The sequence below is a fragment of the Lepidochelys olivacea genome (assembly GCF_965140295.1).
Source record: "Lepidochelys olivacea isolate rLepOli2 genome assembly, chromosome: 10".
NCBI classification, from domain to species: domain Eukaryota; kingdom Metazoa; phylum Chordata; order Testudines; family Cheloniidae; genus Lepidochelys; species Lepidochelys olivacea.
In genome coordinates this window covers 31538211-31553746 of record NC_140420.1, presented here as the reverse complement: position 1 = coordinate 31553746, position 15536 = coordinate 31538211, and the positions used below count along the sequence as shown (strand labels likewise).

At 42.7% G+C, this 15536-nt stretch overlaps 1 protein-coding gene and 1 long non-coding RNA gene across 5 annotated transcripts in view; one reads left to right on the top strand and one right to left on the bottom strand.

The window, feature by feature from the left end:
- GTF3C1 (general transcription factor IIIC subunit 1) overlaps positions 1-15536 on the bottom strand; it is an 82334-nt gene that overhangs the window by 46772 nt on the left and 20026 nt on the right. For 2 of the 4 annotated variants that reach the window (XM_084641674.1, XM_084641676.1), the window contains 6 exons: positions 8877-8992; positions 6648-6972; positions 5570-5781; positions 4556-4695; positions 2696-2849; positions 952-1055 (listed from right to left, as the gene is read on the bottom strand). In XM_084641674.1, the coding sequence (XP_084497800.1) occupies positions 952-1055; positions 2696-2849; positions 4556-4695; positions 5570-5781; positions 6648-6972; positions 8877-8992 (1051 nt within the window). Of the gene's footprint in view, positions 1-951; positions 1056-2695; positions 2850-4555; positions 4696-5569; positions 5782-6647; positions 6973-8876; positions 8993-10573; positions 10682-15536 lie in introns of those variants that run through there. The other 2 variants (XM_084641677.1, XM_084641675.1) reach the window with 2 other exon arrangements.
- LOC311527838 lies at positions 11274-15341 on the top strand. The gene is made up of 3 exons (XR_014713461.1): positions 11274-11878; positions 12470-12556; positions 14192-15341. It is a non-coding gene; the product is annotated as an uncharacterized lncRNA (long non-coding RNA).

Here is a 15536-nt window from a genome sequence, read left to right as displayed (position 1 = left end):
GAAACCTCCAGCCTCAGTTGACAGTCTGGGTCACCTAAAGCCCTTAGGTAATGGTGTGTCATGAAAGCTTGCAGGAAGGGCCCCACTCCTAGTAACATGTATGTGGAGGAAGTGGTCCCCAGGTGACGGGAGAAGAAGTCAGGGGAGATGTCCTTTCCCTACTACTTCTGAATCAGTCAGGAAGCCATCAGGTATTTCATGACCCCCAAAGGGTGTGTGTGTAGGAAGCAGTGGCCCTCATGCGCTGACACATGCTGGACTCTGTTTGAATACATGTGACCAGGGAGGGAAGCAATCAAGAGGCTGTCAAGTATCCTCTTGGTCTGGATTTTGTAAATGTGCAAGAAGCAATCAGGGGGAGGCTGTCTGTGTTCAAACAATAGGACACAGGTAACCATTGAGCTAGTGAAGTATATCTGGCACGAGACATTCAGTTTCGAACAAAAAAGAGAAAGCAGACTTCACATGCCTCTTTACAACAATCTACTCTTTAGACATATGATTTCTAATTGGGGCCTGTCCCTAAGACTTGCTAGAGCAAGTGAGACTGATACCAGACAGACCTGCTGAAAAATCAAAACTGCCAGGCTTACAAGATTAGTCTTTGAGTTAAGGCTTGGGATTCAAGAGATCCACATTCTATTTCTGGCTCTATTAGACTTCCTGCATGATCTTCAGCAAGTCTCAAATTTCTGTGCCTCAGTTTCTCCAAACAAAGCAAAGCTAATACTTCAAAAAATTCATCACTGTTTGTGAGTGGCTCAGCTATCCCACCCAGGTGTGCCACAGACAAATGTAGAGATAAATAATAAAACAAGACTCAAGGACATAACGCAGAATAGCCCTATGCATGATACGGTGGCACAACTAAGGAAATGAACAAACAGGATGGAAATTACAGGAATCTCAGACTGCAAATATTGGAGTCACTGAACTGTAGACAGTACTTGCCTGTTTGCTGTGCTTGAGTTGGAGATCCGGAAACGCACTTGCTCAATGGCACTTTTTACCAGGGGGTCATTAGGATTCACCGAAGGGTGAACTACAAACTCTACCTGTACAACAAAGTAAAAACAGAAGAGTGTATGGAGATTTACTTATACTGATTCAGAACAAATTGAAATTAATCACCATACAAAAGCAGTATTATCTGATGCCCTGCACATACTTTATGTTTTACGTTCACGGTTCCCAAGCTGTGATCTTCAGATCACTTGTTGATGGTCCATGATCAGCTGGTGCGTTTGGACTTTGGTGCGGTTGTTTCCAGCTGCCTTGTCTGGACTTTTTACTGTAAAGAGCAGCCTGCAAAAGCAGCTGAGGCCAGGGTGAAATCCTGGCCCAACTGAAATCAATGCCAAAACTCTCCTGGACTTCAGTAGGAGCAGGATTTGACCCAGGGACAAGGAGTCAACTACATAAGAGGAAGAGAGGAAACAGAAGCTGCCCTCAGACTTGAGCCCCCCATGAGGCTTGATATTCCAGATGGAGATGAAGGAACAGAACAGGTAGGTGGGGCCCATACTAGGTTTGAGAACCATATACATTTAGAAATGTTTCCTAAGTTTTTAAGAACAAACTAAAGACAGAAAAGGCAATTAAAACTGCCTCAACTGCTGAAACCTGTATAATTTTTAAAAACATCTTAAATATATATAGGGGAATATAACTATGTAGGGCAGCATAAGGTGTAAATTTTTAACAGTGGGAGTAAATAATCATTGGAACAATTTACCAAGGGACATGGTGGATTCTCCATCACTGACAATTTTAAAATCAAGATTGGATGTTTTTCTAAAAGCTCTGCTCTAGAAATTATTTTGTGGAAGCTCTCTGGCTTGTGCTATACAGGACGTCAGAACAGATGGTCACAATGGTCCCATCTGGATTTGAATGCTAGTAACAGGCTGAAAAGTGTATGAAAGACTTCAGAAGTCCATAAGACCAACAAATTCATATTAAAAGGAGTGCACCTTGAGGACTTCTCCCAGGTCAGGCACTCAGATTTCACAAACTTTCTACCGTGCGTGCACAGCAAGTAATTTTCAGTGGATGATTATCAAACAGTAACTTTCACTTATGATTGTGTGCAAATCTCCTCACTGAGGACTGTTTACACAGCAAGCACCAGTTTGAGTTGTGTGAAGGAAGTTTCAATAATTATTTCAAATTAAAGAATTTGTTTTTACCTCCATGAAACTCAAGAACAGATGCAGAGATTTTGCTTCAACTTAAAGAACACAGACAATTTTGGATGAAGATCAAGCTTAGGAAAATTCAATCCCAAAGGCTAATTTATGAAGTTTTCACATGCTCTTGCTTTCCAAGAGAAGGCTAAAAAGGGGAACTGTTTGACAGTCTGAACTATACTGAGAGGGAGCAACCAGCCAGTTACCAGAGAAGTGACAATGGGAAGCTCCAAGCACTAATTAGGAGGAGTCTTGGCTTGCTGAGTGTAGTCTCTTGGTAGCTTTTTTGGGGTGTTACTAATAAAACAAAGTATTTCTACAAGAAAGGCCTGACGGGTGTCAACATTGGAGAATATTTAATATAATGTGCTGAAAGCTCTACCTGTCTGTTACGTCATTTAGTTCTAAATTAAAAAATGGCCAAGACTAGCTTGATAATACGCAGTATAAGCAGCAATTTTTGCCGCCACAGTTCCCAGCAGCAAAGACTCAGAGCAACAAGTTACCTTTTTGCTAATGCCATCTTGAATGACCGTTGTGCGGTAGAATCTGAGGAGCCCTTCTTGGGAAAGCTTGTGTACCAGTCGAACAATGGATTTCTTACAGCACTTCGTGGAAACACCTTCTTGCTTCTCCTGATCCATGATCATTTTCTGAAGCCTAGAACATGAAACAGCATCTTACACTTCTTAGCTGCAGTGACATTTCCATGCTGCTTACAGCTGCAAAATCTATAGTGAATTTGTGGTCAAAATTAATTCTATTTTTAACCTTGCACCAAAACTGCCACAGGCTGCTCAACCCACATCTGAAAGCTCCGTTTGTCACTGCCTGAAAGGAACATTTAGTCATCAGCATCCTCTGGCAAACTTAAATTGTGATGTGTTTAGAAACAGTGGCTAAGATACAGCAACTGCAGTGTGGTATGTGCCTGATGTCATAATGTAGGAAAGTTTTTTTTCTGGTTTTAAGCCAGTAACTAAACTGAGACTTGAACTGGGCTAGGTTGTGCCATAAGAACAACCCAGCACTTCTTCTGAGGTTGCCATCCTGTTTTCTAGAATCTCAGCTTTCATTTTAACAAAGGTAAGTTTAATGCGTATGGCTGTGTAGAATAACTTGAAAATGTGAAAGGAGTGTGCACCATGGCAATGATTTCTGGCTGCATCTGCAAACCCTGAAACAATTGCTCAGGGCTGCAAACTACCTCATACATCTCAATGGGGCATTAGCTCAGATGTGGTAGGATACTTTAAATGTCATGTATGCTTGGAGGGGTGCTGTACAGGGGGATCTCCCAAGCCTGGATTCAATGCACCCTGGGTCTCATTGCTTCTTTCATCAGATATTTTCAAAGGCAGGGCTCGTGGGCTTCCTGGGTCTGGGGCAGAAGGATTTGCAAATGGCGCAGTTAGCTGCAATGTGTGTCTCACCCAGGCAGGAGAGGCATCGCTGGTGCTCCCTGCTCACAGAGAAGGAGTGCAGGCAGGAAACAGTTTTTTAAGCCCAGAATCCAGGGCATAGTCCTGGGCAGAGGTGAGGGGGCAGAATGCAGTCCCTGAACGGGGAAGAGAACTAAACTAACTATACCAAAAATGATCTAAACACTAAGAAAACCTATGTACAAACTATTTACAGCTAGGCAGAAGTAGGTCATGCTTAGAAAACAAAGAGCATGAAGGAACAGTAGGTTCCGACTCAGGCCATGCGGCAGTAAGAGGGAACTGGAGAGGCGTCAACCCACACTACCTCTTACACCCTCAGCTGGGAGCATGAGGAGATGCACTATGTATGTGTGGGTCAACTAACACTACCAAGAAATACTTCCAGACTCAAGTGCATGGCATGCATCCGCACCCACACGTGGAATACTCATAGGGACCATCACTCGAAGAAGCTTATATACGCATTTAGACCTTTTATTGTTTTGTATGTTTACTGTGTCAGACCTATCCTAAAATAAATGTACTGTGCTTTGACAGAACTCTCATTACTTGTAGCTGCTGGCATATACCGTTAATAGCCCTCTGAGACAAAGTGAAGTGCAGGGATAGGACTTTTGTCAGATCTGCTGGGATAAACACAGTGAAGAATAAGGGGGCTGCAAACCTATACCTCTGGTCAGTAGGGAGACGGACTAGAGGCTGTGAGGGCATTCCTTGAGCAGACCATGGAGGGGGCTGAAAGTGCAGTTACTCTTAAACTGTAAATACCTGCATTCCTACAGTACAGAACATGCTGTCGACAGGAAACCACGATCAACCACCATGTAATGAAGTGCACAGACGTTTCAAAGCAGTGATTGTGCTACCATAATGCTTCAGGCTCCCACTAAACAAGTAAACAGCTTTCAGACCCTGTCTTACGTGAACAAGCTTTCGATTAAGCGGAGGTTTCGGACAGCTTCTACGATGAGATTTCGGCGCTTCAGTAGCCGGTATGTTTCATGAGATCTCTCCACTGCAGTGGCTCTGGAGCGCTTTTCCTTCTTTTGCTCAGCGTTCTTCTAGTGAAGAGCATGGAGAGAGGAAATTCAATCTGTACAAACTCAAGGAGTTCCTATCTGTCCCTCTATCACCATAATATCTGAGTCTCTCTCAACTTTAATGTGTCATGTTCTCAGCATCCTAGTGAGGCAGATCAGTACTATTTATTCCCATCTTGTAGATGGGAACTGAAGCACAGACTAAGTGACCTGCCCAAGGTCATACAGGGGAGTCTGGTGGAGCAGAGAACTGAACCCAACTTTCCCATGTCTGAAGCTTGTGTCCTAAACAACTAGTCTAACTTCCACCAAACTGCAATAACCATGTCCATATCATGCATCACCATCAGGTTTTGAACCTTGAACCTTCAGCACAGATCTCTACCACTCAAACTACAGGATGACTTTAGGTCTAGCACATGCTTGCTCTTCCTACAAATCTCACTCAGTTTTAGCCCTATGGCATTTGACTATGCTTGTTTCTGAATGTTTTAGGCAAGTGGTGATCAATGTGCATAGCGACTAAAGAATGAAGTCTGCTCTGTGTGCAAGCAAGGAGTGGCATTTCCCAAGCCCCCAGAGCTGAAAAACTGACAATGAGGAAGTTCCTATGAACGTAGTTTCATCCTCTCATTCCATTCCCTAAACTTTGAATTGCATGACTCAACTAGGCTGCTGATAACCTTTAAACAAAACCAGATTGAATGTGTGCAGGGAGATGGGAAAGCAGAGGGACAAAATAACCAATGTGAAACAAAGGGATTGTAGCTGGAGGTCTTGCTATGAAAAGTAGAAAACTGTCAGTCAGAGGGTCACCTGCCCAATGTTGCAGGAATTCTCATACTTCAAGCAGCTGTACCAACAAGAGAGCAAGTATCAAGCCATAATATCTTACCTTGGGGTCTTCAAGTCTGACCTCCTCAATCACAGTCATATCCCCCTCTTCATCTATGGAATGAGTGCCTAGAGAGAGATTAGGTTCCTGCTTTATAGTGTCCAAACTAGAATCCTCCTCTGCAAAGCCATCTGGGAGCTCTTCAGGATCTTCAAGAAGGCGGGGGGAAGGCAGCTTCTTCACCAGGGTCTTCGTGGCTTGGAACTTGCAGCCTAATTTAAGAACACAAAGAAGTCCAGTTAGGCTGGCCACTTCATTGTTCAGTTCCTACAGGTTTTTCCCATGCCCAGCCATTCCCTAGATGACAGGGACCTAGCCCAGGCCTGCAGACAGGTTCACTTAAAGTGTCTCCGGCTATACTCTTCAAGCATCTTCTATCCAATAAGGCCATTGCAGGAAACAGGGAGGCTCAAGTAGAGTAAACAGCTATGCTCAGTCTTAAAAATTTAAATATTATTTGAGTGAATTCTGGACACTTACATCCTCCAGGTGATGATGCTTTCCCCCCCTCCCTGACTGCAGGTAGAAAACTCTCCAGGTAGATTCCTACCTGATAGTAGGGGGCAGGATTAGCTTGGTCAGCAGCTGCTGCCTGAAGAAAGGGGGGAACGGGGGGGTTGTCTCCCACTTCAAAGACTGTCTTGCCTGAGAGGAACCTCCCCTGGAGCATGAAAAGAGTAGGAGTTCACAACATGCACCTCTGCAGCCTTTCCATAAATCTATGGCAGGTCAGGTGACCCCTTCCCATAGCTCATTAGAGAGACGGATGGGAGTGCACAGGAGACTGGGAAGAAGCACCTGTACCCCACCCCTACACCAGTTTCCCAGTCTAGCAACCTTAGGCAAGGAAGTTGTTCCAAGTCCCCAGCAGAAGGAAGAGAGAGTGGGGTTAGGAACGAATGTGTCACCCTTGCCCCCCAACAATATAGTAAGTTTTGGGGAGAGAACACCAAACGCAAACAGGGTGCAGGCAATGCTGCAGAAGAGGATTTTTTTTAAACAAACCTGATGTCCTCTCTATTTTCTTCAAAGGAAACCTACATGAGAAAGCCAGACTCCCCAGAGAACCATTCCCTACCTTTAGTTGGTGTTGACTGATGGGGGCCATCTCGGAAGCTGAATTTCAGCAGTGCATCTGAGTTGGCCTTCACTCCTTTTTCTCGTTTCTTGTTGTATTTCATCTCTTCCTCATTATCTGATTCTGAGAGGAAAGTGTCTTCTTCTACAGGAGACAGATCTTCCTCAGGCAGGGAGTCTTCATGCACTAGAGCCAAGCTAACTGTCGCTAACTGTTCACTCCGGGCCTTCTCCCTCTCAAACTGACGGCTTAAATCACTCTCTTCTGCAAAAACGTGTGAAATGTACTTTGTTGTTCGTTGCCGACCTTCATCTTCCATAAATCCCTAAGAGGATTGAAAGTCATTATTTTGGCAAATTCTTCCGTTTCCCCCTCCGTTATCCTTGTCCTCTGACCACCCAGATTCTCAACTCCTCCTCCTCCTCCAAGCCCCACCTCCCAAAGCTTTAATCTCTATTCTTAAAAACTAGGCGGGCCACGTCTGCAGCTCATGGAAAACAGAGAAACATTCCGTTTACACAAAAATTCTGTATCCTGCGTAGATAACAATCACATACCACAATATATTTTCTCTTATTCTGTATTACAGACATCTGAACAAAACCAAGGTATTTGTTTCTTAATCAGTTTGATGCATACTGTTCTAGAACCATAATTCTGTGTGAAGTTGCTGGAATATGGGACTTACAAGGCTGGATCAGACCAGGGGTCCTTCTACTCCATTATCTGGCCTGACAGTGGCCAGAACCAGATGCTTCAAGTGTAGAAAAGCCCAGAACAAATACTTAAGGAATTTCTTCCTACCTCCACCCCACCCCAATCAATGAATGGTTGGTTTATGTCCTGAAGCATGTTTATATCCCTTTTCTAATCTTATATAAAGTATCTTTAGATATGAATCCTGGGAATATGTTTTGTTTTTTTAAATCCTACCAATTTCTTGGCCACGACATGCAATCTTATTAAAACAACTGCTATACAGAAGGGTTGGAGGGTAGCAAATGTACCTATACTTAAAAAAGGCTCTAGGGGTGATTGAGGCAATTATTGTCCAGTAAGCTTTATATGGTAATTTGTTAAAATGATAAAAAACCTGGAAGATCAAGGTATGACGGTTTAACAGCATAGCTTCCTCAAAGGAAAATAATGTATCACTAATCTCTTAGAATTCTTTGTTACTTTAGTGATATGTTCAGATAAAGGAGAACCAGTTGACAATTTATTTAAATTACAAAAGGCCTTTTGACAAGGTCCCTCAGTAAAAGCTACTAAAGTTTTATCTACACAGGAGGGTTTATCTTGCACTGAGTTTTTTCATATTAGATTGTATGCACTGATTGTGTACACACTATCAACTGTTTTCTGATTCAATACATGTCACTGTGTCTACATGGGGACTGTGCACCATTATGGGTGAATACCACATGGTGATTTGCTTCACTTCTGGGTTCCACACATGTCAGGACTTCTCTCCCTGTGTATGATGGGATACATACTGAAGTCAGCTGGAAGGGATTTGAATTCTGGGGGTCAAACTCAATTTCCATAACTTCTTTCCTACTCTCCCACCTAGGTTAGCCAGTGCCATTTTCAAACAGCCAGCATTTTCTGTCTCCTACCATGTACAGGTAAATTAAGTATTGGGGCAGCTAACCAGGGACTGGGCAAGGAGGGGCATGGCTTGGGGAATTTGTGTATTGCAGCTTGGCAAGTAAGCTTAGGGCTAGATTTTTAAAAGTATTAGACATGGCTGCACCTAACGTCGCAATTCCCAACTGATTTAGGAGCCTAAATCTCATGTTCAAAAGGGATTTAGATGCTTAGGAGTCTAAATCCCAACTGTCAATGGAATTTAGGCTCCTAAGTGTCTAAATCCATTTCAGAAATGAGATTTAGGCTACCAAATCAGTCATGTGTTGCAATGCTGAGCACAATACCGCCTAAACACCTTAAAAATCTATGTTGTTGATGTTGAATTAATTTTTCAAACCCTGCCTTCCCCATTCATTATTTTGCATATGCTATCCCTTATCTGTCTCCCCTCTAAATGGAACAGTCAATCTTTATAGTTTCTACAGGTCTCTTTTTTCACTGCCCATCTTCAAATCCCTTCTATTTTCTCTCTCTTTTTTGAGATAAAAGTGACCATTAAGTTCTATTTAATTTATTTCCACAGTGATGGTAGTTGCAACCCTGTCTTTAATCTCATTTTAATCCACAAGACATTACCTTGACAACTTTGTATCTCTCTAGAAGACGACAGAGCATCCGTGCTTCTAGCTTCCCCACATTCATAGCCGATCGAATTTCTGCCTGAGAAATTCCTTTGGTTCCCCTACTTTCAACTGTTTTAGGGAGGGGAAAGAAGTTAAAACTTAAGTTTACAGGAATCACCTCATACTGAAACAATCTGGCTGAGCTGCAGAGGCTATCAGATCCAGCCTGAACAACTGCTGTCAGCTTGAACGTCATTGTCTTAAAAGCATAAGATTTTCAAACATACATCAGAATGTCTTCAACACTTAAAGAAAAGGAGTATTGTGGCACCTTAGAGACTAACCAATTTATTTGAGCATAAGCTTTCGTGAGCTACAGCTCACTTCATCGGATGATGATGGCACATGATGGCATATATCACATTGGTAGATGTGCAGGTGAACTAGCCTCTGATAGTGTGGCTGATGTTATTAGGCCCTGTGATGGTGTCCCCGTTGCCAACTGTGCCCACATATCTATTCAGGGGACACCATCACAGGGCCTAATAACATCAGCCACACTATCAGAGGCTCGTTCACTTCCACATCCACCAATGTGATATATGCCATCATGGGCCAGCAATGCCCCTCTGCCATGTACATTGGTCAAACTGGACAGTCTCTACATAAAAGAATAAATGGAAACAAATCAGATGTCAAGAATTATAACATTCATAAACCAGTCGGAGAACACTTCAATCTCTCTGGTCACGCGATTACAGACAGGAAAGTTGCGATATTACAACAAAAAACTTCAAATCCAGACTCCAGCGAGAAACTGTTGAATTGGAATTCATTTGCAAATTGGATACAATTAACTTAGGCTTGAATAGAGACTGGGAGTGGCTAAGTCATTATGCAAGGTAACCTATTTCCCCTTGTTTTTTCCTACCCCCCCACCCCCCATAGACGATCTTGTTAAACCCTGGATTTGTGCTGGAAATGGCCCACCTTGATTATCATACACATTGTAAGGAGAGTGGTCACTTTAGATAAGCTATTACCAGCAGGAGAGTGGGTTTGTGTGTGGGTGGGGGGGGGTGGGGTGAGGGGTGAGAAAACCTGGATTTGTGCTGGAAATGGCCCAGCTTGATTATCATACACATTGTAAGGAGAGTGATCACTTTAGATAAGCTATTACCAGCAGGAGAGTGGGGTGGGGGGAGGTATTTTTTCATGCTTTGTGTGTATAAAAAGATCTTCTACACTTTCCACAGTATGCAGCCGATGAAGTGAGCTGTAGCTCACGAAAGCTTATGCTCAAATAAATTGGTTAGTCTCTAAGGTGCCACAAGTACTCCTTTTCTTTTTGCGAATACAGACTAACACGGCTGTTACTCTGAAACCTTCTTCAACACTTGCTACTATAGATCGTTTTCACTGTCATACACATAATACACAGTGTTGTACAATAAAATATGCATATCTAAGGCTGTAAAAAAGATTTCTACTACATTATATTTGTGAAATAGTATGTGCTAATTTAGTTAAAGAAGATCATAATGCATGTGCACAATGGGCAGAGTTAAGTCTGCCTGTGCTAATTTGACACGTTAACTTAGATTCATAGATATTAAGGTCAGAAGGGACCATTATGATCACCTCGTCTGACCACCTGCACAATGCAGGCCACAGAATCTCACCCACCCACTCCTGCAATAAACCTCTCACCTATGTCTGAGCTATTGAAGTCCTCAAATCATGGTTTAAAGACTTCAAGGAGCAGAGAATCCTCCAGCAAGTGACCCGTGCCCCATGCTACAGCACAAGGCGAAACCTCCCCAGGGCCTCTTCCAATCTGCCCTGGAGGAAAATTCCTTCCCAACCCCATATATGGCGATCAGCTGAACCCTTAGCATATGGGCAAGATTCACCAGCCAGATACCCAGGAAAGAATTCTCTGTAGTAACTCAGATCCCACCCTGTTGCGGTTCAGTGATGAGACAGAACACAGCTTTATGCAAGCAAACAGGCTGGTCAGCGGAGATGGGCTGTTCTGCCCCCCCTGCCTTCCACCTTCTCCTTTTATTATATTTCTCCCCCTAAGCATTACACACTGCTACACAAAGGAATGTATGACGTTAATTTATATGCTTAGTTACCATTCTCTATCTACTACAATCCTGGTTCTCAGGCCTTGAGCCCAGGCTAAAGAAACCTCCCACAGTTGCTGTCCAAACAATTAAGTTCTCAGGGTTCATATCTAGCCCTTGTCCTTGGATAGAGCAATGTGTGCATTGCTCCTGGGAAACAGTCAGGGTGTGCCCCGCCTGCTTCCAGGTGGAATAGCTAGACATTAACCCTTCACCACCCCATCTAACTTGAGTGGTTAGCTGGGAAAAGAAACAGTTACTATGAGGTAAGTAACTGAACTGTGCTTCTCCAAGATGTTCTGTGCATGTGGATCCCACTCATGGTGTGGTAGCACCCCTTGCACAGGAGTTCGGAAACTTAAAAAGCAGTGTCCATTAAGGGGTCATGCGTGCACCCTTTGTGTCCTTGCACCCCCTCTCCTAAGGGCAAAGGGCAGTGTGACCCTGCTCACTCCCTCAGTTCCTTCTCGCCATCCAGAGTCTCAAAGAGTCTCCGAGCTGTGGGGATGTGCTGTGGGTCATGGGATCCACCATGCAAAGAGCATGTTAAAAAGCCAGTTACTGTAAGTAACCATTTTTTCTTCTTTGAGTTCCTGTGCACGTGGTTTCCCCTCATGGTGATTAACAGGCAATTCAGAAATCAAGGTGATGGGAACTCAGAGCTCATTTGAACAGAGATTGCAGGACTGCTCTTCCCATTTGTACATCTGCTCTGAAAGCTGATACCAAGGAATAATGCTTGGAAAGAAGTATACAATGAAGATCAAGTTGCTGTTTTGCAAATTTCAGCAATTGGTATCCTACTCAAGCACCCTGCTGAGGCTGCATGTGATATAGCAGAATGAGCAGTTACTCTGGCTGGAGGCTGGAGTTTGTTAATAAGGTAGGAAACTTTTATACACTCCATGATCCATTTAGATCATTGTTGAGAGGAGACTGATTTTCCCTTTGAAGCACTGCCATAAGCAATAGAAAGATAGCTCAGGAAATCACCAAGATTTGTTATATTAAGGTAGTATAAGAACATGAGAATGCCCATACTGGGTCAGACCAATGATCCATCTAGCCCAGTATCCTGTCTTCCAACGGTGGCCAATGCCAGATGCTTCAGAGGGAATGAACAGAGCAGGGCAATCATAGAGTGATTCATCCAGACCCAGCTTCTGGCAGTTAGAGGCTTAGGAACACTCAGAGCATGGAGCTGTATCCCTGACAATCTTGGCTATTGCCATGGATGAACCTATCTTTCATGAATGTGTCTAATTCCTTTTTGAACCTAGTTATACTTCTGGCCTTCACAACATCCCTTGGCAACGAGTCCACAAGTTGTCTGTGCATTGTGTGAAGAAGTACTACCTTATAGTTTGTTTTAACCCTTCTGCCCATTAATTTTCAATGGGTGACCCCTTGTTCTTGTTTTATGCGAAGGGGTAAATAACACTTTCTTATTCACTTTCTCCACACCACACTTTAGATTCAAGTTTGAGAACAGATGTAAGGTTGATTTTACAGAGTTGGAGACCTGCTGAACTGATCTTCTGCGGATTAACCAATCGTTGAGGTATGGGTATACAAATACCTTGATGCTGGAGATGGGCAGATACTACTAACAGGCATTTTGTAAACACCAGGAGCAGTGAGGAGGCTGAACAGGAGAACCCTGAATTGATAATGATTGTGTAGTACATGGACATGAAGAAGTTTCTTGGTATTCCAACATGAAAAGGTGTTTTGCAAATTGAGGGTACTGAACCAGTCCATGAGATCTAATGAATGTGTGATATATGCCAAAGTCACCATGCAGAATTTTGTACTGATGGAGGTGTTAAGGAACCTGAGGTCCAGTATGGGGCTCTATAGCCCCTTTTCTTTTTGGGTACAAGAAAGCAGAGGGAATAAAACCCTTCTCCCTTGAAGAGTTGGAGGACTGGCTCTATTGCTCCCAACTCCAGGAGCGATAGTATTTCTGGACACACGACTCACGGGAGATTGGTCCCTCAAGAGACATAGGGACGGTAGTGGTGGGGGAGGGTATAATATGGAATTGGAGGGTATACTCTTCCTGAATGGCCTGTAAGACCCAACGGTCCGATGTTATGGAAGTCTAGGCATATTTGAAAAAGAAAAGGAAAGTACCAAAAAGGGGAAGAGAAGGGTACAGATCCACAGTCTAGTGCAGAATCCTTAACTGAAGCTTCAAAACTGTTGCTCTCCTGTTGGTACTCTAGCCACTTCTCTCCTGCTGAATTACCAACATGGCATTTGTCGCTCCTCATTCTTTACTAAAGCTGAACTGTTCTTGTTCAAGGGAGGGTTCCATCGTTCTCCTAATCCCGGCAATGAAGATGTATTCATGTATCTTCATCCCATGTAATAGCAACTTTATTCCTTTATATAGTTTCCTCATTCCTCGATGCTTCCCTTCTCATGTTCTGGGATCAAGATAGACTTACACAATTTCCCACACAAACAGAAACTAAAATTGCTAAATCAGAGTACTGTTAATTGCCTGGGCCAGAATATCTCATAACGTGTATGGATAAAACCTCTTTCTCCCAACCTAGCTAAAAAGAACTCTAAAAAGTTAGCAAGCAGGGTAACACACTGTTGTCCTATGAAAAGCGGCCCACTGTGCACTGAATGGATCAACAGATGGGTGGGGAAGTTGTGAGTTAACCAAGATACAGCTTGCTGTGAGACTGAATGTCAAATGAGGCAAACTGTTACCTCAAAAAAATCCAAACCAAATTTTTCGCCCCCAAATGATATACTATCCATTTGTTTGCCCTCAAAGTCAAATATACCATGCATTATCTGTTTTGTACCAAAAATGTGCCTTTTACCCCAAATTAGAAGCTGCATGTTTGTGTGCCCTGTGAGTCAGATCTACATCTCTCTATAGGAGGACAGCATCTCTTGTTGTGTTGTAAGCCCTATATAATATGAAATACTTATAGACAAAGAATGTATGGCGTATGTCCATTGGTCTTTGGAAGATAAGGGATTTTGTTGGTTTTCATTGTAAATAACTGTTGCATTCTAGAAGTAAAAGGAATTGTATGCACAAGGAAGATGTTGAAATATATAAACTAGGGTATACCTTTGAATTATTAAAAGAAATTGCTTAAAAAGAGCAGAAATCCAACTAATTATGTGGGCTAATACTGAAATACAATCCTTGAAATTAATCAAACAGAAAAAGCCACCAATAAGGAAAGGATTGAAGAAATGCATTGTACACAGATGCCATCTACTGGATGCCAATGGAAGCAGCAGAGAAACAAAGCTGAAGTCTGAACCCTTATTTGACATGTGTCCAACAGAAATCGAGAGGGTGACCCTCTCCAATGGCCCCTGGAAGCACAGCATATAAAACTAAGGTCACCATGTGGGACCCCAGAGCTCACTGATGGGGGAAAGACTCTTTTCATCCAGAGTCACAGGACCAAGAGTTGACTGAACCCACAAAGAAGCTGCAGAATCCTAAGTGCAACCAATGCCTTGAACAACTGTGTGGAAAGGACTCTCCCCCCATCCCTGGGTTAAGTGGTGAGATTTCATTTCAAAGATTATATTTCTTATTTGGTTCCTTAATATAAATAACTAAAGATTAGCTCACTGAGTCTACATCTCAAGTAACTATATCTTAGATCGGTAAGCATTAGTCTTACCAGTTAACCTGCCTTAACTGTTAATCCCGGGCTGGCCGGCCGGCATCAGTGGCCCCGCTGCCCGACCGGAGCAGCACCTCCCAGCTGGAGCAGTGGCCCCGGCTGTGCTGGCCAGCGGGATTCGCCACAGAGGCTTAATCAGTTAATTGTTTAAACGACATTTTAAATTGTTTAAATGGTTAACTTTTTAAAAACAGTATTTACATCCCTAATGCTGGGCTTTGTAAGTCCAAGCAAATTGGCCTAAGAGAGATATGAACCATAATTTTAAGCAATTCCTTTTGATATTCTGTACTTGTCTGCTTTGAGACCAAACCATTCAAATAGCAGGCACTTAGAAGTGCCTTACAGACACACACATTCTTACTCCTTGAAGAAATACTGGAATTGTGATAAGTGTATTAGATACTACACAACTGATGATAACAAGTAAATGCTATAAGAAATTTTGGTGATTTGCATTAATGTAACTGCTGAGCCTCAACCCTAGTCTATGACAATTGCTTGTAAGATTATATTGTTGTGCTCGGTACAGGCCTAGAACACTGGTTTTGTCTACCCTTGATTGATGAACTGTTGATTGTATACTAATGTGGTTCTGGGTGAATTAATACATTGTTGACTGGTTAAGAGAAACTAAGTGTACTGATCTGAGAAGTACTGTCTAAGATAAAAGTTAACCTGAAAAGAACCTGTCATTAAATTAGTAAACCAACGCTTCCTGGACTCAATAAAAAAGGGTTATTAATCTATTAGATTCCATCTAACATTGCCTATAACACTGACCAAACTGAAATCTAGTTGATCAGATTTCAGTTTTAAAATCTGACTGGTATGTTGGAAAAATCATAACACTGACCTTCATTGACG